The 23,760-nt window shown below is 42.9% G+C and overlaps 1 protein-coding gene across 1 annotated transcript in view; it reads right to left on the minus strand.

The window, feature by feature from the left end:
• The window catches only part of MAP3K15 (mitogen-activated protein kinase kinase kinase 15), a 74,379-nt gene extending 53,847 nt beyond the window's left edge, over nucleotides 1–20,532 (minus strand). The window contains exons 1-2 of the mRNA XM_042868066.1: nucleotides 20,214–20,532; nucleotides 3,004–3,143 (exon numbers count right to left, since the gene is read on the minus strand). Of these exons, the coding sequence (XP_042724000.1) occupies nucleotides 3,004–3,143; nucleotides 20,214–20,532 (459 nt within the window). The remainder of the gene's footprint in view (nucleotides 1–3,003; nucleotides 3,144–20,213) is intronic.
• Between the last annotated feature and the right edge of the window lie 3,228 nt (nucleotides 20,533–23,760).

Below are 23,760 nucleotides of genomic sequence, written 5' to 3' on the forward strand. Positions count from 1 at the left end.
AAACTTGTACTTGCCAGTAACTGGAGTTTCTCAAGCGGGGCACTCCATAAGCCTACTGGGCACTTGTGAATCAAAAGCATTTAAAGCTGGACACTTTTTCTCTCAAAGAATATCCTGAAGATACCTAGGCTCCTTTCCTACCTGGATGGGCACAGCCCAAAACACTCCTGCACCCTAGTTTTTCTGACCCTGAAATCTAAAGAGAGAGATTGAAACCATGAGGAGGATGACAATTTAATGTAAACCAAACCTCAAAGATCTCCAGCTGTTGGTAAGTAACCTTCTCCTTCTTGTGGTGGCATGCATGTCCTGTAAACACTGCTTGGTGAAATAAAGAGATCTCCAGATAAGCTACTTTACAAATGTTAGAGGCAGACTTGTTTCTAAGCAAGGTCAATTACTGAAGTAATTTAACTGTATGTGCTCTGGCAATTTAAGATCATTCTTACTCAGCAACTTCACACATCCGACAGCCTCAAAACCACTTGCACAGAAACGATGGTGCTCATGTATATACCATCAGACTGAGCATTACTAACAGTCTAAAAGGTTTAGTTCCACAATGATGAACCTCCTGAAATCCAGCCTTTTTATTATGTGCTTAGAAATAGGTTGTTTTGGAAAGAACACTGAAGAAATTGAAGATACAACTCTTGGGAGAATTTCAAGGATGTGTTCTATGAAGTAAACTAAATAGTCAGGCTGCCTGAACTTCACAGCTACTCCAGCAGGAGTAACAGTAAGAATACTGCCTTCATAACAGCTAGGCTAGACACTCTTATTGGGCATGTAAAGCAACCCAAATCCAAGTAGAGTAATATATTCCTAAAAGCAAAGGGAAAAAAACTGGCTAAATTAGTCAGAAATAACAGATAGTCAACTATTCACTTCAAGGTATCTATACCTAACGGAATTACTGATTAATGCAAACTCTTTAGGGCAATAAAATATTAAAAAAAAAAAAAAAAAAGATTGAAGGCTTAGTCATCTGAAATAAACACCTGAAAGAAAAGCTAAAAGTAAACAGGTCCTTACCTAAGCAAATATCTCTAATAAAATTTTATCTTCTATTGATAAAAACTTCTCTCTAAGGAAAAAAAAAATGAACTCTTCTGAAAACTATCTAGCATCTAAACCACGAAATGTGTCAAGAGATCACGAAATGTTCTTCCCTGAAGGATCCCAAGAATAATCCCTATCTACCTTCTGAAGTATTCCTACAACAAAAAGTATATTTATATATTTGAATGGTATTCAACAGCAAACTGGAGCTCGATTGCAAAAGAAGTATCAAGAACATCAGAATAGGACAGAACCATATCCCCAGTATCCTGCTAAAACTACCCTGGTGTTCAACCAGATGATCTCTTCAACTTGTTTCCAACAACTCAAATCAATTAATCAAGTAATTTTGATCACTCAGTAAGGTATGCCAGGGGACTGTTGACCAACGTGATTATACAAATGACTATGAGATAAGAGATACAGCAGGGCTCAGTGTCATTAGCAGAGCTCCCATGAGAAGAGAAATTAAGAGAGAGAACAGTTTTTCCAGCCCTATGTGATGCAGTCATACTCCAGTGTTGTGAGGTCCCCAGCCTCGTACTTGAGCTTCACACTCTTCAACAAAAAGACCCAGAACTGACACTTCCAAGGTCTGCAAGCTCTGGCAGTGAACTGTTTGAAGACCTGGCCCACAGACAGATGCGAGTCTGGAGGTCATTCATCCCTCCAGTTACGGAGCACATGCTTGCATCCGCGCTTGGCACAAAGTGCAGAAATCAAAGCCGTTCACCTCATTAGGTGGAGATATGTAAAAGATGACTAGTTTGGGCTCCCCAAACTCAGGCACCTGCTGAGGAGAACCAAGATGATCATAACTCCTGAGATACAACGTAAGACAAGGATTTAAAAAAATGAGTTAATAAAAAATAAAAACTGCAGTCAGGTATGTTGTCTCTGCAAGAGGAAGGTTGTATGCCTGCCCTTAAGAAATTATTAGAGCAACAAAGGGGATGCAAGTATGCCTTGACACATATTTGTTGTATCTCTTTGAGCAAAGGGTGTGAGAGGTCTCGTGACTTCAGATTACACAAAATGTGAATGTATATGTGGAACACAATTGCAGAAAGGAGTAGATTCAGAGTAAAACTGAAGACACTGAAAGAAAAAGAAGCTGTGACAGGACCCAGCTTTTAACACAGTTAACATTCAACTAAATATTCTTATTTCACTGGGAAAGGTTGGAGAATTCCAAGATAGATTTTTGGACATCAGTAGCATGAAAAAAATGTTAAAACCATAAAAAGCAATAAATCAAAAGAAGAGAAAAACCTCACACAGCATGAACAACACTGTTCTCAGTGAAGGTAGCAAGAAAAAGGATGATATTATAAGAATCAGTAAGTGGTAGTACAAAAGAGTAATCTAAATGTGAGCGAAACCAAAGAGAACCTATGCTGTGAAAGAAATATCCCATGATAGGATTTGCAGCCAGAACAGTCTTAAAAGACTTCAGCGTACAGCATGTTTCCCTACTGTAATAGTGAACAACAGGCCTGTAAAATGATTTGATTAGGATCTCTTCCTTATTCCTTCCTTCTTCATCAGAGAGAAATAAAAAGAAGATTCCTGTAATCTTAGCTTCTCAGAAACTAGGAGATACTAACTTCAGCTGAGAGAAATACTTGAATGTTCAGAGTAGGTTGCAATACATTACTTCTTTGACCATCATTACTAGAAGTGAAAGTGCAGATTTTGTACAAGTCAAACCATCTGAAGCAAACCCAGTACTGCAGCATGGATCTTTTCTTATAAACAAGCTTTTACTTTACTCTAACCACTGCTATTCTTGGTAGTAGCTGTTATTCTTAACAAGATTTTGCTGAATAGCCATTAGGAAATCACACTCACTCAATGAAAATTTCTGCCACAAATGTTTGCAGAATCAGGTAGTTAAAGTTATTTCTGAAACGAAGCAAGATTTTGAAGAGAGAACCTTACTTTGAGAGACTGGGCAGTGTCATCATCAGTGCCATGGTAGAGTATAACATTATTTGCCATGTCAAAGCTTTCACGCACACCAAGGTGGTAGAACAGTGATGGTTGCTTGCAAATATCACTCATATCCACAACTGCAACATCTGAAATGAGAGAGGAAGGGGGGAAAGTGCTAAAAAAAAAAAAAAAAAAAAAATTCTTAAACCCAATTTATTACTACAAAGAATTTAAAATGAATTCCGAAATCACACACACATTTGTAAGTACAAAATCAACATACTCAATTAAGGATCATTTTCTCATAGTACAAGTATTACCATGCACTTGAGAGATACTATATCCAGAAAATGATCACAGTATTACCATAACTGTGAGGCACGGTCTGTGAATTCACAGTTTTGAAATCATTGCAACAGGTGTACTGCAGGTGAAGAAGGAGTTCTACTTTTGCTCCCCAAGCCAGGCCTGACAGTCTGAATACCCACTAAGATGGAAAATGTGGAATCTCCAGGTGAAACCTCTGAGGAGAATAAGGCAGATGAAAATTAAGGAAAATCACAAGACCATGTTTAATTTCACTGAATCTTGCAACAGAGGAAATTCCTAAACAGTAGAAAAACAAATAATTTGTGAAATTGACTTTTAAAAGCTATACACATTTTGAGGTGCAGGGCAGAGTGAAATACAGAACTCAATTACAAGCAGCTTGAGCAAGACTTCATAGTGCTCCTGGGTAGCACTCAAGTCAGAAATGAAAGTAAGAAACTTTGCATCAGTGAAGATGACCAATACAGAGAGCTAAATAGAAATACCCTGTACTATGCAGAACAGCTGAAATACAGACTAAAGATTTGGAACTCACTGTCTGTTTTTTATGTGAGCCTAAAGACCAGCACAGACAGAAGAAGTAACTGGAATAAAGACACTGTTTTTTTTAAGCTGTTTTTCCCTTGATCCTTGTATATTCTGTGCCACGTAAGAGAGTTGTGGTCTAAAGCTTTTTGAAGGTCTGTGTCTGCATGACTGACTGCTTTCACTGCTGGGGGACAGACAGCTAAATGTACATCCAAAGTATTCATAAGACTAAAGCTTGGGCCTTCAAACCACAGGACAGTCTGAAGTACAAAACAGATTCCAAAGTCCCAGTTCAGCAGGGCAGTAAATCCTGCACCTCTGAAGCTGCTAACAGACAGCTCCTGTATCTACAGGGAATGACGGAGAAGAATGAAGCTACTAATAAACGAAAAACCCAGGAGCGGGCCAGGCCTGTTGTGTGAAATCCAAACAAAGCAGTCAGTTCACCTGGGTTTCACTGAGGTTACCTACCAGAAGAATCAATGCCTCATACTCAGTATGCAAGTTCTTGGTAAATCCAGCAGTGAATATACATTCCTGTACAATTCCACCTGGGTATTTTAAAGACTTCTCATTAACCTGTTAAAGCACAAGGACGGGCTTTTGAGTCCGCAGAAATGACCTGCCTAAAAACCTAAATGTCTCTACTTAAAACATGATAATTTGAAAAATAATTAATAAAATAAAATCATGGTAAAGAGAGAAAATTCTCCTTATCCCTGAGCAACCTCAAATTCTGCACTACCTACTGATCACCTTTCCATTCCTGCTCAATGAGCTTTCTACAGCAGAGCTAATCCTAGCATATCTCATGCTACAGGGTCATACAAACTGAGCAGGCTTGAAGCAGTAAATCCCACCTTCACCCACACATCCTCATCCAGATTATCCTCACCTCCAACATTACCTCCAAAATCAATTGAGAAAACATAAGTGATCTATAAAATAAACATTTAGACAAAATAACAAGCAGACCTAGAATCACATTAACTCAAAGAAAAAGATGAAGTCAAAGAGTTCTGGACTGCTTTTAGGGCCTGTATAAACTCATTTTGTGGAACTGTGCTGTGGAGTCAAAATCTCCTTCCTGGTGAGGAGATTTAGACAATGTGTTCACACAGCACACAGATACTGCATTTTCCAATATCATGTGAGCAATGACCCATAACAGTTTACTGCAACAAGGCTACCCGCAGCCCATAGCTGTGCAAGCCTACATCTGAAATTTGCCTTCTCTTGTCTGCTGCTCGGTTACACTGTCAGTTGCGTCAGAACCACATTAAATGGGCATAACCACAGAAATGTCCACATTAAAAAGGAGTATTATTCAGCAGTTAACACTGATAAAGGATAAAAGAGGATGAGTTTTTCCTGTTTATTCACATCTCATGAACACAAGTGTGAATAAGGTAAAATAAATAGAAGACTAGCAGGGAAGATGAAGGTGGTATCACAAAAATATACACGTACATGGAAAAAACAGCCCCAGGAAGATGACCAAATAGATCCAGTCTGACTGTGGGAACCAAGGGATGAAACAGAAGCGAACACCATCTGACTAAAGCAGAGCATCAGAAGTGCTGGTGGCAGCAGAGCAGAGCAGTGAGAAGATCCTGTGTTCCCAGAGTGGTCTCCACAACCCCTCCAGCAGGAACAGCAGTGTGCTGGGAGCAGGAAGGAGAGAGTATGCACCTATTTACATAGCAGCTTTACTCAGGTGCTAGGGAAGCATATCTTGAGTCTGGTGAGGTCAGGAAATGATCACGAGTGGAGAACAAATGATGAATAATCAATGCTAATTAAAGAAGCAGCTCCCTGAGACACATTCAGTGCAGTGGGCACTGCAAGTACAGCACTCAGTGATAGTGACCATTCCCCAGAACTACTGTTTTCAGGGCTACATCTCTTTTATTAGTGTACCAAGTGTTGATGTAGTGTATCAACTAATGAATCACAAATACTTTTCTTTCAGTTGTCTTATGCTTTGCTTGCAATTGATGCTAAAATCTACAGTTTCTACAGTTCTTGAAACACAAATAAAGGATCCTGAAGTACAACGACATATATAGGATGGTTACAAAGAGAGAAGAATTTCCATACTTATAAGATCTGTGAGATACATAAAATTAATATTACAGCACAAGCACCTGCTTAGCAAAGCACAACTTATGAACAGAAACAAGTTGATCGCTCTTCATCCTCTACTCCCATCTCCGTGTCAGAAAGGCCAATTCAACAAAACGCTTTCCAGGCTTCTCTTTCCAAATTTAGGTTCAGCTTCCTTCCTCACAGATAAGTGTCAATCAAGAATTAATGCCGACTTTTTGGATAGCCAGACTGTAGGTGGTAATAGCTGAAGTTCAGAGTAGAAGTCAGCAGAAGCAGTCGGCTTGGAAGAAACAGTGGCACATGTAGTTGGAGGGAAACTGGTAATGAAATCAACCAGCACGACACGCTCGCAATGCCTGAAAGCATTTTAACATAAGCAGAAAACACAAAAACTGTATTTGTTTTAAATATCTTGTTTAGTCGCAACCAGAAATTTCTTCTTCTTGAGTTCAGTTCTCACCTGCAACCTTTTATGCTTTGGAATTCAAATAGCCTCAGCACCACTAATTCTCATTCAGCAAAACCATCCCTTGGGATACAGTGAACACCAGACAACCACCCAAAATGCAGCATGGACAGATTGAGAGGCCAACATTCATCTCGAGCTTTCTGCACAAGCACCCTTTTCATCCAGACTGATCCAGAACAGGATTACATTCAGACCCAAACATTACAGCCATTAATCCTGTCAGCACTGTGGTGCTACTTTACAGCAGTACTCAGATACTGCCTCTTTCATCTGTACCAGAGGACACACATCAAAAACAGAAACAGAGCGTATTTTTAGTGATCCAGTGGTGTTTACTGCAATTCAGGAGAAACGAGTATTTAAAACTATTAATTTTTCTAAACCATGATGAAGTATTCATATTTATAACTGATATGTACTCCTTATTGTCAAAAGAACCCGCTCACCACAAAAATTAAATCACACACAAGAAACTACAATTCATTTAAAAGCAGCAGAACAAATTACAGCAGGTAAGTAATACTGCCAGTTTTAGGGATTGATATAGAAAATAAATTCATTTTCTCATTTACTTTTATGTCCTGCGGCTTCCTTATTAATTAGATACATCATCTCAATCTTGCAATCCCTCAATAGCATATTAAAGATTTTGTGTGTTGTTAAATGGAAGGAAAGGTTCTCCCAAAGTCCTTGGAAATGAAAAGCAAAAGCTTTATGAAACATTATTAGATGTTTCCTAAATACAACTAAATTCACTGTAAAACCGTACGTTTCAAAGAAGGCAAAGCGTTATTCTAAAATAGGAAAGCAGTTCTACTGATCCAGAAAAGCAAAACTTGTGCCCAATGTCTGTGCTTATATTTAACTGATCTTCCAAGAGTGTTTCTCAAACTCTGCGAGACACAATACAACTGTGCAACTTCAAGAACTGGTGCACGAAGAAAATTAATATAGTTAATAGAACACATGGCAAATCCAAAAGTAGAATGCACTTTTAAAGCTCTGCACAAGCATGAATATGAAAACATTGCCTTACTAGAAGATATTGGAATAGCAAAACACCTGAAAAGAACCCATCATCAGAAGGGGTAGAAAAATTTATTTTTCTTCTTTTCCTAAAATGTTAACAGCATGAAAAGAACTGATCCTAGACAACCTTTTCTTGCATTATTGAACTGCAGAAGTTAGAAAATATGTAATTTACTCTAAACTGTGTATGTCTAAGCTTAGAAATTGCTCACTGTTTTCCGCAACAAACCTTTGTTCTCAGTCTTATTTTTTTCCAACTTTGCCAATTTGCTTGAGGTTGTGTGCTTGTGTTTCTGTTTTTTTTTTTTTTTTCTTACAAACAGTTTAATTAAAAACAATCCAGTCATTTCTGAAACCATGTTGGGGAACTTGTTCTTTTGGCAGTATTAAGCATCCTCCCATGCCAAGTTAAGAAGGCTTAGTGCTCCCATGTACCAAAACAGAGTCTGAATAGTCAGACTCCCTGGACATACTCATGCTAGTCTCAATTAATGTTATTTATTCCAAAACTAAGATTCAGCAGCCATTTGGTCAGTCACAAGACAGGTGTTTGGTCTCATGAGATCATTTTCACTCCCCTCATTGTCAGTGCAGAGAGATAAAGCACTTTTAAAATACCATTTGTCTGATCCATCAGAAGTCTACTTTAGCCTGTCCCCTTCCCTCCTGTGGCTCCTCTTCAGGTGATCTGACAGCAGTCTTTCGGTATCTAAACGGGAGCTACAGGTAAGAAGGGAACAGACTCTTTAGCAGAGTCTGTGGTGATAGAAAAAGGGAAATGGTTTCAAGCTCAAAGAGGGTAGATTTGGGTTAGTTATAAAGAAAAGTCCTTTACATTAATGGTAGTGAGGCACTGAAACCAGTGCCCAGAGATGTGGTGGGTGCCCTGTACCTGGAGACTTTCAAGGCCAGGCTAGATAAGACCCTGGGCAACCTGATGTAGCTGTGGTGTTCCTGTTCATTGCAGGGGAGCTGGACTAGATGGCCTTCAGAGGTCCCTTCCAACTCTAAGGATTTCATGATTATATGAAAAGAACTGTAGCTCAGAAGTGCGCATTCCTCTCCACTAGCTGTGAAGGGAGTCAGAAATAATGGCATGTAAGGTGCTTTGTGCTATGAGGTGTTCTATAGAGCCTAGCAGTCCTTCTCTGAAGTACCACATTCAACTTCTAATGCATTTCAGTCAAGAATTATAAAATCTCAGCAGGTACTTCCCTGCAGATGTTCCCACCAGCTAATCAGTGAACTGGCCACTAGAGAAAAACTACAGTTCTTCATCATCAACACTAGACCTGCAGTTACTCTGCCTCCGAAGGAGGAACAGAAGGACTGTCACAAATTAGACCCACTGCTAAGATTTCTCTGAACACCAAACTCTTGCTTGAATTTCCCAGAAATTGCATATTCCTGGCCTATGGATGAAGTTTACATTCATTGAATTCTCACTAAACATTACCTTTCAAGACAAATCTAAGCATTACATTTCCTTGAAAGCCAACGGCATTCATACTAAAACTAGTTTTATTAGTCTGTGTTTAACTCAGAGAGGTTGTGGATGCTCTGTCCCTGGAGGTGTCCAAGACCAGGTTGGATGGTGCCCTGGACAACCTGGTCGAGTACCAGATCTGGAGGTTGGTGGCCCTGCCTGTGGCAGGGGGTTGGAACTTTATAATCCTTGGAGTCCTTTCCAACCCAAGCCATTCTATGATTTCATACTGCAGTTTTTGGTGTTTTAAGAACAACATGACCTCAAGTTTGAGGCAGGTAACACAGTGGTGTGAGAAATCACAGTTAAAATAAAGTGTGTACACACATTCACTGGAAAATTTACAGCATACAGCCCTTCAGTGGTCATCCTTCCTGCAAAAGTTCACCCTGATCTGAGCCACAGATCTTTAGTTACCAACCATAATCAAATCAAGTGAGTACTGACAAGGTCTTCATGCTGCCAATAAACGAACGTTGTGACGTGCACAAGAGATCACTATTTACACAATTTCCTTCAGGCTCGTGGATTCGAAACTGAGGGAGAGATCTCATCATTTGGATCTTAGTGTTTGAGCAATTTAACAGCCCAAGCAGATTGAAAGAGACAGCTATTTACACTTCCCACATGCTTGTTCAACCTTGATATCCAAATGTACACTAACAAAGCATCATTCAAAAATTGTCACAGTGTATTTAAAGAACAAGTATCAGTTTCTCTTCTTGTTATTCACAGACATTAAGCAAATGAAATTCCCAGAAGTCACTTATTTCTCACTTTTCCCAAAGCCCTGAGCAGTGGCTGATAAAGGATTTCAAATCGACATATCCAGAACACTACAAAAATATTTATCCACCACAGATTACCTGAGAAAGAAACCTGCTCAGTTTTTCCCTGCTTACATACTCTTAGTGTATTAAAAGCTTTGATATAGGTGCTAGACAGCCATAAGGAGCAGATCTCATATTGTACATGCTTTTCACAGACCCACAGAATGCCTCAAGTTGGAAGGGACTCACAAGGATCATGGAGTCCAACCCCTGGCTCCACACAGCACCACCCAAAACCAAACCCAATGTCTGAGAGCGTTGAACTCTGGCACTTGGGGCAGTGCCCACTGCCCTGGCAGCCTTCTGGGTTGCCCCTCATGGTGTTCCCCGCCCTCAGCCCTGTGGTGCAGCCCCTTTCCCTGACCCCCAGCTGCCCTCCCCTGACGCAGCTCCACGCCGTTCCCTGTCGCTGTCACACAGAGCAGAGCTCAGCGCTGCCCCTCCGCTCCCTGTGAGGAGCTGCAGCCGCTGTCAGGCCTCCCCTCAGCTCCTCTGCTCTGCGCTGAGCAAACACAGGGCCTCAGCTGCTGACGTGTCACATTCTGGACCCTTCACCATCTCTGTAGCCCTTCTTTGGATGCTTGCTATATTCTTCTTACATTGTGGTGCCCTAACCTCAGTGCCTGAGGTGAGGATAACATTATTTCCCAAATTTCCCTAGCAAGTCAAAGAGCCCACTACTTCTGCACAGTCAGCCATTTTGCCACCTTGTTTAGCTGAGAGAAGCAGTGGAATAAATTAAAAGCAGGCATTTCATGCTAGCACTAGCTGTGTGCCAAGCGTCACATGAGATTGTTTCCACTGCAATGTTTACTAGAGCTGAGCTTGCCAGTTAAGAGAGCATACAGAAAAAGGCACCCAGCCCTGAACATGATTTGAACTTTGCCTGTAGTTTAGGGGGGGGGGGAAATAAGAAAGTTTAACTTGATGTAACTTCTCATTCACCTTGGCACTTCCTACACTGAGTCATGAGAGGCAACGGAGTCATAAGAGCCAATGAAAGGGATTGAAGTACAATTTAAAAAAAAAAAAAAATTCTTTATGGGATTACCTGACCTAAGTACAACTAAGAAGAGTATGAAATTCAACAAGAATGGCTTTCCCTTTCTTCTTAACTGCAAGGCCAATGAGGTTCACATAAGCTCCAAACCTCTGAGCGCTTATCCAACCTAAATGACTTCAGTCACTCATCATATAAGGTTGAATATCTTAGATGGGAAGCAGCACATACTTGCTCAATCTGCACATCCCGAACACATCACAAATTGGCCAACGACATATATCAAAAACATGTGAAAAAACAAAATTATGCTGCATTTTATCTTCTGTCCAAAGAAACGTTAGAGATAAGACTGATCAAAGTACAAGGCTCTACCATGGAAAGAAATAGAAATACTTTGGTACGCCAAAGTTTATAGGTCTGTGTAAAGCTATTTAAGAGCTTTTTTTTTTTTTAATTTTTTTTTTTTTAAAGAATGAAAAATGTAACATACAAAGACAAATGAGACTTACCTGCTCTAAATCCCTTATTTTCTTCCAAATCATTTATTTAAAAACAAAGATCAAGAAACACCTCCATCACTAGAGATCTGTACTTGTCCATACCAAACTGTGGCATCGGTCTCAAAACTATATCACAGATTTCCTCTTTATAGAGCCTCAGACTTCCATTTAGGGCCCACATGGAAGTACAACATTAATGGATAAATTGTTAATTGAAGACAGGCAGCATTGTTAAAGTGGAAATGCAAATAAAGTTTACATAAAACCACAACATTCTCTGTGAGCCAAAAAGCTTCCACTCATGTACAGACAGAGTTCTTGAATCAGTATTCTGGATGTTGGGCAGATGTGGATCCAATCTGGTATTTTTACCTTGCCTGTACACAGCACAAGCTTTATGTGCCCGCCTAAACGCTGCATGCATTACTGTAAAAATCCTTATCCACCACTGACTATTGTAATTTCAGAAATGTGCAACGCCCATTAAAAATTAGGAAGCACTATTTCCAGGTACTGATCAATAAAATCTAGGATTTCAGTAGAGGGCCTCATTTCCAAAGCGAATTACCAACATTATGTACTTTAACTATCCTATAAATACAATATGAGTTATTACTTCCAGCTTGCAAATTTGGAACATTAGCATGAACACTGCCTGTTAATTAACACAGCGCACCCATACAAAATTTCCCTGTTTCAAAATAGAGCATAACTAAAAGTAAATAAGTAATGTAACTCCAAGCTAGTTATCACAGGATCTCTATCAGAGGAATATTAGTACTTCCATGCTGCAGTTCAGACACAGTTACATAAAACAGTGATCTTATAACAAGCCTTTAAATGTGTTCTCCATCTTTTATTAGACTGTAGGATGGCTCAAAATATACATATACATAAATTGTCATAAAATGAAGCCCAGCGTGTATGTTGACAATATCTCTGCTTAACAGAAGAAGAAAAGCACCAAGTATTTAATAAAAACCCAAAACAATTGCTTTTTCATTGTGAATTCAATTGTTCAACTGTTGTTAACTGCATTTTGATGACGATTTGTTGGACTGTTCTGTTTATCACACATCTGAATCTGCTGTCAAATTTCTTAATTGAAATCAGCCAAGTAGATTTCATGAAGTCTCTGGCACTTCTTGCAGAAGCACGTTTTTCTTTGTATGTTGTGGAAGGACATTAGTTTCTACAGATGTGGGGATGATGAGTAAATAAAAATAAAAATTATTAATTAAAAAAAAAAAATGGCTGCAGATACTATGAAGGTCATCATTATCACATGCAAATTTTTCTACTAAGTAAATTTCTCCTTTTAAAGATCTTTTAACGATTTCTGAACTATGTATTGCCCCTTTCTGTAGACTGGATGAGAGTTTAGTTGCAGTGCTAAGGCAAACTGCTTTACGCCAAGTTCATGCCAGCTCTTCCTAGGATTGCTGCTCTGTCACACTTATCGTGGTGTAGCAGAGTACAGATCACAGATCAAAACTCAGCAGAAAAAAAGCCCGAAGCCAAACAAACAAAAAAACCCTCACTAATATTTGTATTCCTTACTCTGAAAATTAGTTTAAAACTTCAAACTGGCAGAAAAAGTCAACAGCAAGTGACTGTAAGGATCTGCAGTCTTGTGGCTTGAGCCATGGAGCAGGGAGAGCTCTGGGTTTTGTACCAGTGAAAAGTTTCAGCATTTACTCTACAGCAGAGCGATTGACTTCTGTGAGGCTAACTTATTATGAAGGGTAGAAAAGCAAGCATGGTTTATTATGGTACAGTGATCCATAACTTTTAAGAGTCAAAATTCATGCTGCTTCCTCACAGACCACAGCAATGCAGCTTTTGCTCCTGGCACACCTCCATAGCCACCCCACCCTCCAAGGAAAAAGTGAAGCTATTTGCAGCATCTCTGAAAGATAACAGGCTAGGTGAAATTGTACATATTTGGCCCACCAGCAGCTGCCAGCTGAACCACACAGACTTCAGCAGAGACTGGAGCTATGCTGTTTACAGCAAGCCTGTGCTTGGAAGCAGGATAAAACAGCTGTGCTCCCTCTTGGCTTGGTCTCAAGCACACGCGCTGCAGTTCAAAGGTTGCATGAGGCTAAAGCAACTCACATACACACTGAAGCATGAAGGAAAGAGCCTACCATGTTCACAAGTTTCACCAGCAAGCTGTACACCAACTTGAAGTTCTCCTAAAAAAGTGACCCTATACACCTGACTGCCTAATTCCAGCCATGTAATATCACTGGAGCATGAAAGGCAGCAGCCCAAGCAGGCAGTGCTAGGGGCTGCTCCTTTGCCTGCACCAGAGCAGCAGCATGCCCCACAGGTTAGCTAGATGTGGATTTGCAGCCAGCACAGAACAGCCAGTGAGTTAGAACTAGGGGCCACCACTGGAGCAGAGTGCAGAAGAACCCCCAAAATCTGGAGTTCTTCCCCCAGTTCTGCACCAACTCCTTATTAGAAGAGCCTTACCTCAAACTTCTACATCTGCAAAACAGGAATATCATTTCTTTTTAACTAGGGATACATAAACACCTGTGATTTGCTTAATAACCATGTGTAATTCCATGATAAAACAGAAGTGAGATATAGATATAAATAAAACAAAAGCAGGTAATAAAAGCATTACGTGACAGAACACACAAAGCATAGGTGAGGTTGGAGTAGATTGCTGAAGATCATCACAGAATGCCCACAGTTGGAAGGGACCTCAAAGATCATGAATCTCCAACCCCCCTGCCACATGCGGGGCCACCAACCTCCCCATTTGATACTAGACCAGGCTGCCCAGGGCCCCATCCAACCTGGCCTTGAACACCTCCAGGGACGGGGCATCCACAACCTCTCTGGGCAGCCTGTTCCAGCACCTCACCACTCTCTCTGTAAAGAACTTCCCCCTGACATCCAACCTAAATCTCTCCTCCTTCAACTTAAAACCATTTCCCCTTGTCCTGCTGTCATCTACCCTTTCAAAGAGTTGATTCCCCTCCTGTTTGTAGGCTCCCTTTAGGTACTGAAAGGCTGCAACGAGGTCACCCCGCAGCCTTCTTTACTCCAGGCTGAACAAGCCCAGCTTCCTCAGCTAGTCTCTGTAGGGGAGGTGCTCCAGTCCCCTGATCATCTTTGTGGCTCTCCTCTGGACCCTCTCCAACAGCTGTCTTTCTTGTACTGGGGGCTCCAGACCTGGACACAGTACTCCCAGTGGGGCCTTACAAGGGAGAGCAGAGAAGGACAATCACCTTCCTGTCCCCCCCCCCTCTTCTGATGGAGCCCAGGATACCATTTGCTTTCCAAGCTGCAAGAGCACACTGCTACTCGTGTTCAGTTTTTCATCCACCAGGACCCGCAGGTCCTTCTCTGCAGGGCTGCTCTCAAGGACTGCTCCTTCCAGTCTGGTATATGCCTGGGATTCCTCTGGTCCAAGAGCAAAACCTTGCACTTTGCCGTGTTGAACCTTATTAGGTTCATCCAGGCCCACCTTTCAAGTCTGCTGAGGTCCCTCTGAATGGCATCCCTTCCTTCCACTGTGTCAACTGCACCACTCAGCTTGGTGTCATCAGCAAACTTGCTGACGGTACACTCAATGCCATCATTGATGTCACTGATAAAAATATTAAAAGCACCAGTCCCAAGCAAGTCCAACCCTCCAAGGAAGTCCAATCGAGTCCAACCCCCTGCTGAAGTAGATTCCCTACAGCAGCTTACAGAGGATAGCATCCAGACAGTATTTGAATATCTCCAGAGAAGGAGATTCTATTGTTTCTCCGGATAGTCTGCTCCAAGGCTCTGTTGCCTTCACATACCTTATGCTCATATGGAACTTCCTATGTTCCAGTTTGTACCCACAGCCCCTTGCTCTGTCACTGAGCATTGCTGAGCAGAGCCTGGCCCCCATCCATCTGACATCCACCCTGCAGATATTTACAGCACAGGAACATGAATGAACTCAACACAACCTACTTATAGTTACTTGCTTATGTGTTTCTAATATTGTCCAGCTGACATCAAGAGAGCTATTTCATAATCCTATAGGCAAGCTGAACCAAAGCGAAGCCCTTCAAGCTACATGTTAAAAGAGCAATAAGGCTGATATACAGCTATGTTTCACTGTTGACAGTGAAAATAATGTTGAGTGAAGCATATAAATCTCTGAATTCAAGTAAGCATTCCTGCAAGATGACTTCATACTGGAAGTTGAACCCAATATCATTAAAGAAAAATACACATTCAGAATGTAAAGGTTACATCACGGCACGTTGGATGTATCAGAATGCAATAACATAAACACTTGATGGATTGCATCAAGCTTGCTACTGTCATTTAAAATTTACCTCACGTCCTTGGATATAAAAGGGCTGTACTGCTACTACATTACAGTCTTGTTAGCAAAATATTTTACTTTGGTGGCACAATGAAGTGCTTGGCTGAAGTCTCCCAGAGTTGTTCTGCATATGCAGTATCACACAGAGATAAAGGGTCAGGTCCTGACAGCTCTGCTATTGTATTAAAGCAGCACAACACCTAACCCAGTCAGCCCCAGCCTCTTGGCTACCACCTTCCCGCTCTGAAGATGGGTTTACTGCTTCTCTTCATGTTTCCATATCACCCTGTGCACATATCTCCTCAGATTTAAAAAGAAAATACACCCTCAGCCACATGGCCAGTTGCAGAAGAAATGAAAAGAGAAATACTAAGTATTCCTCAATAAAACTGCTACCTCTGCCTGCTGAAGTAAGCATCAGACACTCAGCCAACCTTTAACCCCTTCCCACCACTCACTGTCACACCTAAGAGCAAAGATAAACTGCAGCAGCAAGGTTTGTTGACGTTTATTTAAGGTTATTGCCCTCACCTGTTGTCCTCACCTTCCCGTTAGAGATCACAATTCCTGCAGCAGAGTCAGCAAGGCAAACATGTGCCTCCAGCTCAGCTATACCAGTTACCACACTGTGTATTAGCTTGAAGATAAATGTTTACTTTATCCTGACATCCTTGCCTCTGACTGTAAGTGTGAAGCACTCCTGCCAATTCTGCAGTGAGGATGCCAGCCTTCAGAGGGAAGAGGGCTTCAGGGCAGCAGCTGGCTATGGGTGACAACGTGGCTTCAGTCAGTGCCAGTCAGAAAATCAGGACCCAGAACAGACAAGCTGCCTTTCCCTTTCATGGCTTGAAGAAAAATAGTTTCAGGGACATGAAATCAGGGTAACGTTACAACTGTGATAGAGTGTAAGGAGGACCTACCTTTCAGGCTCTGTCTGGAAGCCCTCTCCAGTCTAACATTGGCTCTGAGTGGAGAGGGCTGCTGGACAGGTGTCAGCATATCCAACAGTGCATCTGGGGCTGCCTTACCAGGCAGGATGCTGCTAAGAAAAGTTCGTATGTAGCAAAACAACAGAAATGAACTTCAAAATATTCCATTACACCGATAAACTATCTGACATACTGTTTCCTGGATTGTTGCAGGAGTAACCTTTTTCTCAGGCAAATCCTAGCTTTATTCATCAGTAGCTCAGTCTCTGCCTGGTCTGTCTTCCTTTCAGACAAATTTAATGCTGCTGACTTCAATAACTGCCATCATCTCAAAACATCATGGCCAAACGATCCAAGAAATATTCCAAGCCTCCCCCTGATTGCTTCTTTGTTCCATAGACACCAACACTCACTTCTGTATGACATAAATTACTTTGTTGATTGCTTGTTTCTAGAACAACCTGACCAAAGAGAGCTCATCATCTTGTTAACAAGCCCTAATTTTACCATCTATCACGAGTTTGCTCTCACAGGAGCTGTAGAACTTACAAGTTCCCTTTTATCAAAGCACCGTAGAAAGTTTAGTGATTTCTGAAGATGAGAGTCATTTTGCATTACCTGCTGGTCTGCATTAACATACCTAAGACATAAATCACACTTCATGATAAGATTTCAAATGGTGGGAAGTCAGTAATGAGTAAGCTCAAGAAGAAAAGAAGGACATCCTACTCTCATTACAGCATATAAGTGCTTTTGAGCACTCTTCTCAATGGCCTACTGAGAAATAATCTACCAGAAATTCTGCCTGCAGACAGGAAAAAGAGTTTCCTGTTGTTCTTTCTCTTTGCACTCCATCCTTAAAGATTTCTGGTTTTATCCTCAAAAAGGCACCAACTCCAATAATCACACTATCAGAGATTCATACTAAATAAAATACATCATCTTGCTTCAGGAGGGTGTCTTCTGACTAAAGTAAATGGCCACAACTTCAGGCAGAGTGGGAAAAGCAGGATAGCAGACAGAGCTTCAACCAAAGATCCTACTGATATCATTCAGAACGTGAAGACATCACTGCTCAGTCATTAAGTGTTAGTAGATACGTGCTGGCCAGGATTCCAGCCAGCAAAGCAAAAGGCAAGCAAGCAACTATTAAAAAAGCCCAACTATCATAACAGAGCAATAGGAACTGCTTCTTCAAGTTCTGCCCATGATGTACAGAAAGTAAACATGCATTGCACTACATCCCATCAGTATCACAATGGCTAACATCTCTCTGGACTTTGTTTTTAATGAAGACAGTTTCTGAACACTAAGTTAACCACGCGACATTTATAATGGTCTTTGTTAAGAACTGAATAGATGCCAACAGCACCAATCCAACACACATTCTACAAAAAGAATATGACAGCAATAAATCGTATATATGAAAACAGAGGAACTAAAAATGGCTGATTTTTCAGAGACTAAGGAAATGGTGGGATAGCTGAACGAGAATGTTATGAGTAAAAAAACAATTATCAGCTTCCACATTTTTGGATAACAGCTGATACATACTCAAAAATGTATTCATTTTTATTTAAGGACGCCCGCATTTTCAGGGTTGCATTGTAGTTGATGGCAGTTAATCTGGAATTCTCCACAGGGCGTAAATGCTAACATAGCAGTAACATTCTGCATGGTTTTCCAAAAAAGTACATAGGGTCAAATAAACCCCTCTGCTTTTGGACAGCTTGCAGGGCTGGCTGAGAACAGTGACTCATTCTCTTAACACAGGCAACAATATGACAAGATGCCTTGACCTAAAAGTTTGCTAAATTAGGGCATCGATTACAGAGCTGTTCCCCTGACTGGTCTTAAAACACTGCTACTGAAAAGGTATGAATGCAGGGCCTGTTTTGAACAGTCTCCTTTGGAACAGTTCTCAGTTTAGAACTATTTGATTTTTAATGGATGAAAAAATTAGATAGAAAAGGGATGTAAAACATTTGCCAACTAAGTGCAGAGATAACAATGTCACAGTGGTATCCAGTGGTAAGGTAGTTCAGTATTACAGTTACATTAATCACGCATAAAGTGATCTCAGTTCTCCAAGATGCCCTGAATACCGAAGAAGTTGGCAAAGTTAGGCACAATCCCATGCAAGAAACACCTATTTAATAATGCAGGAACTTAAGAAAATGAATAACTGTCTCATAATAAGTTCTCAGTGCAGTGCAGAGGAAGTATGTGCCTATACATAAGTAGGACTGTCAAAAAAAATTTAGCATTGATGAGGCCAGCAGTACAGTATCATACTTCCCTTCAGGAGGATAACACAAAGAAACACAGGGGAGATACACAGAAGGTGCTGCTTGTGGTTGTGTCCTAAGAGACATAGAGAGTGCATATGTTATGATTAGAGAACACTTTCCAACCCTGCTAAGAGAGTCATAATGGAATCCCATCTGAGAAGTTAGTAAACAGCCAAAAAGATGTGTTGTTTCTCAATGTGGATGACTTATTGAAGGATGAAATGGACTCATCACATGAGCATTTAAAATGAGAACAAAGTCTTAAAAAGTCTTCCTTAACTTGTCCCAAGAGTGTATTCTTGAGCAAGATGACATAAATGTGGACTTCAAGGAACTTTCCTCTTCAGAGGATTCCCCCATTTTCCTGAAGTCTGCCCATAAGGTTATGAGAAAAATCAGTCTGGAAGTTGTGCACACACTAATTTTAATTACTTTAAATAAGATCTATTGACTTAGGGACTTCCTCTCTCTGCTTGCTCAGAAGGATATGACTCTTTCTCATGCTGCCCAACCATTCAAGTGGTTTGGCAGGAGAAGAGAGAGCAGGATCCTTTTGAACCAAAAGAGACCTGTAATCAGCTGGAGCCTGGACAGCAAGCAACACCAACAGGTCAACTTCTTCTACACTTCCTTAGAATCACAGAATCATTGAGGTTGGAACAAAACACTAAGATCACCTTGTCCAATCACCAACCCATCACACCATGTCCACTGACCACGTCCCTCAATGCCAAATTCACACAGTTCTCAAATACCTCCAAGGGTGGTGACTGCAACACCTCCCTGGGCAGCCTGTGCCACTGCCTCATCACTCCTTCTGAGAAGTGATGTTTCCTAATACCCAACCTGAATCCCCACGGCACAACTTGAGTCCATTCCCTCTCATTCTATTGCTGCTACCTGGGAGGCTGACTCCCTCCTCACCACAACCTCCCTTCAGGTAGTTATAGAGAGCAATAAGGTCTCCCCTGAGCCTCCTCTTCTCCAAACTAAAAAATCTCAGCTCCCTCAGCCGTTCCCCATAAGACTTGTGCTCCAGACCCCTCACAGCTTCGTTGCCCTTCTCTGGACACACTCCAAGGCCTCGATGTCCTTCTTGTATTGAGGGGTGCAAAACCGAACACAGCACTCATCAGAGCAAAGTACAGATCGCTCTGTCCTGCTGGCTGCATTGCTGCTATTCAGAGCAACAAGTGGGAGCAGGAGGCACCTGGAGGACCAGCAGAGTGGCAGCTTCCAGCTCTGAGCTCCCAGCCAGTTCGACAACCGGGCAACGCTTGCCAGCAAGTTACACCAGCCAGAGTGCCGCCGTCCCGAGGCTTGGTGCGCGCTGCAGATGAGCCACAGCCCCCGCCCCGCAGCCCCCCGCCCCGCCGGCTCACCCGCGTCGTAGAAGGCGTCCAGCACCGCCGTCTCCCCGAAGTCCAACTCCCCGAAGTTGACCGTGCCGAGCTGCGCACCCTCCACCTCGCACGCCCGCAGCAGGCACTGCCTCGCCCCGGCTTCGGGGCTGCGCGCCCCAGCCCCCGCCTTGGGCGGGTCGTTCAGCACGTACACGGCCCGCAGACAGCGGGACCGCGGGGCCGCCGGGCCGCCCTCCGCCGTCTCCCCGCCGCCCTCGGCCGGGCCGGGGATCGGCGGCTCTGGATCCGCGCCGGGGTGCGCGGGCTCCGCCGCCGCGCCGCCCGCGGGGCTCTCCATGACGGCTGCCGGCAGGTGCTCAGGCGGGGCCGCGCCCCATCGCCAGCCCGAGGGCGAACTCCAGCCGCGCCCGCCCGGGCGCCGAGGCGAAGGCCGAACTCTACGCCGCCCTCCCGGACGGGGCAGCCCTGTGGGCCGGCGGAAGCACAGCCCCGGGCGCACCGCGTCCCGCCGCCACCAGAGCGGGACTGAGGGGAGGCGGCACCGTCGGGGCGACTGCGCCTCGCGCCTCGCTTTCCTTCCCCGCCCCTCGCGGGGCAATCCGCCTCCGCGCACCGCCCGCTCCCCGCGGTCACTGCTGTTACTTGAAGAGGCGGCCCAGCTCGGCTGCGTTCGGAGGGGTTGAGCAGCGCCCTATGCCCGCGCAAAGCCGGAGTCCGTCTGCTGCTGTCAGCCCAAATCTCCGGGCTGTTCCCGAAGCGGCAAAGACCACTGGTTGCTGCTCGTTCTTCCCTCAGCCCAGTGTATTACGCCCTTTCCCTAATATCTTATCTTTCCACTTATCGTTTAAATTGTCTTGACCCCAGATGGACCACCTGTGCCAAAAGCTTGAGAAACAAAGCATCCTTCAATTCCTCCTATTTCTTTCAAATCTCCCGTGACTGTGGCTCCATGATCCAGCTTCATGGCACCAGTGAAAAGAACCTGGCCCCATCCACTTGACAACTTCCCTGTAAGTATTTGTAAGCATGGATAAGACCCCCTCTCAGACTTCTCCAAGCTGAACAGCCCCAGTTCTCTCAGCCTTTCCTCATACAGAAGATAATCCAGGCCCCCCATCATCTCTTCGGCCCTCCTCCTGGCTTGCTCCAGAAGTTCTGTCTTTCTTGAACCAAGGAGCCCAGAACTGGACACAGCACTGCAGATGTGGCCTCACCAGGGCAGAGCAGAGTGGGAGGATCATCTCCCTCAACCTGCTGGCCACGCTTTTTTAATGCATCCCAGGATCCCAGGATATCATTGGCCTTCTTGGCTATGAGGGCACACTGCCTGCTCATGATCACCCTACTGTCCACTGAGACAGCCAAGTCCTTCTCTCAGCTTTGTATCTTAGCTGTCAGAAGGGCACCATGGCATGCACTGAAATCAGGGCGGTCAGGGACCAAAGGAACTGTGGAAACCTTGAGGCTTTGAATGAATTTGGATTGGAAGTAGCAAGCCTGGCTGGAAAGCCTATTCACCTCACTTTTCACTTAGGGCTACAAACAAGTTTTAAGAGGACAGCATCTTTACCTTCTGATGCAGCCTTTCTCCCTACTGCTATCTGAAATCTATATTTTTACCATATGCCATAATACAATAAAAGCAACTTATTGCACACTATTTTGTTCTGTAGGTGTCTGGCACCATTGTGACCAAAAGAGGGGTTCCAGTAGCCAGTTGTTCCGAGAGACACTCCAAGATGGGGATAGCACTGTGCAATGTGGCTCAACATGGATGCAGAAACAACACATAAGAGGCAAATCTGTCCCTCATTTTGGAGAGTTTGGAGCAAGTAAGCTGTTATATTTGCTACAGAGGTTGAGATTCCTGGTTTTTTTTTTTACAAAAGCACGAGTATGGAGAATTGGAGAAATTATCTACTTTGGCTGACAGAGCTCCAACCCCTTCCTGGAAGTTTTCCTCTCTAGGTATGAGTAAGCCTTTCTATTTGACACCTTTAGCTCTATTAGCCTTGAACCAGCAAGGCAACAGTTTTCTGATACAACAGAAGGAAAATCTAAATCCATGAGTGGAAGTACCTCAGTGTGCATATGGCAGCCCTCAGCTGACAAATATTGCTAGTATGCACTTCTATGGTCCTCCCCAGCACAAACCCTACTTTGTATTTTTTGCAATATAAGAAAGCTTAGCTGAAGAGCTGGTACTGGAATAAAAAATAAAATTGTAAAATTTAAAGGATTATTTATACAGAAAATCTTACTTAAGTGTGTTCTTAGGCTCTCAGCAGCTAACATGCAAAAACAAATTGCAGTTGAATGGGTTCAGAACAATGGAGGCGTGCTGTGGTGCTCCCTGTAATCTTGAAAGTTGTTGAAGTGTTAATTTGGAACAAATATGTGGGCTGGAATTACTTAAGGGGATGCTGCTGAGACATAATAAGAAAGCCTTTTCTGCCTTCTAGAGATTATCACAATCCTATTTCCTTGTAGAAAGAAGATGTGTCTTTGGGTTTCATTCTGCAGACATTAACATTCGGCATCATTTTGCATTCCATGCTGAGAGGTCTGTCTCTTCATCTTGGAACAGAGCGACAGTCTCTCTTCATAGATATTTAATGTACAACGAGTCTTTTCCTCTTCTCTTGATTATATTCACTCTTCTTCCATGCAACATCCTTACTGTTCCTCTGGCGTTTTCTCTAACAAGCTACTACATTCTGAAGATTCGTTTTCAGTAGTTTAACATGGTGCCATTTGTTGTGCTTGTAGACTTTCCTTGTAGCTGGGAACAAGGAGTATTTTTAAAGGAAGAAGCTTCATTTTGTATACTGCAACTGAGCCTTTGATGTAGGACTGATATTTCAACTGAATACCAGTATCTTCAGGTCTTGCAAGTTACCCGAGTGAGAACAAATAGGAAATTCACTTTGGAGGGGATGCGGGGGGGTTGTAGTGTATCTTTGCAAGTAAAAAGTTGAATCGTTACCTAAGAGCCTTTTCTTCTCCAGGCTTAACAACCCTAACTTGCTCAATCTTTCTTGTGAAGAGAGGTGCTCCAGCCTTCTGAGCATCTCTGTGGCCTCCTCTGGACCTGTTTCAACAGCTCCACATCCTTCTTCTGCTGGGGGAGGGGGGGAAAGGTTCCAGACTGGGACTCAGTACTGCAGATGATGGGTCCTCATGAGAGCAGAGCAGGGGTGGACAATCTCTTCCCTGTCCCTGCTGCCACCCCTCTTTTGATGCAACCCAGGATGCAGGTGGCTTTCTGGGCTGCAAGCTCACACTGGTCCTGTTGAGCTCACACAAGCTCCTGATGGGCTTCTCATTAACCAACACTCCCAAATCCTTTTCCACAGAGCTACTCTCAATATGTTCTCTGCCCAGTCTGTGGCTGTGCTTGCGATTGCCCATACCCAGATGCAGAACCTTGCACTTGGACTTCTTGAATTTCATAAGGTTTGCACAGGCCCACCTCTCAAGCCTGTCAATGCCCTTCGGATGGCATCCCTTTCCCTCAAGTGGCTGGGAGGGTGGTTGGACTAGATGATCTTGCAGGTCATTTCCA

The sequence above is a fragment of the Lagopus leucura genome, unplaced genomic scaffold (genome assembly GCF_019238085.1).
Source record: "Lagopus leucura isolate 7727_CA_CO unplaced genomic scaffold, USGS_WTPT01 Super-Scaffold_100001, whole genome shotgun sequence".
NCBI lineage: Eukaryota > Metazoa > Chordata > Aves > Galliformes > Phasianidae > Lagopus > Lagopus leucura.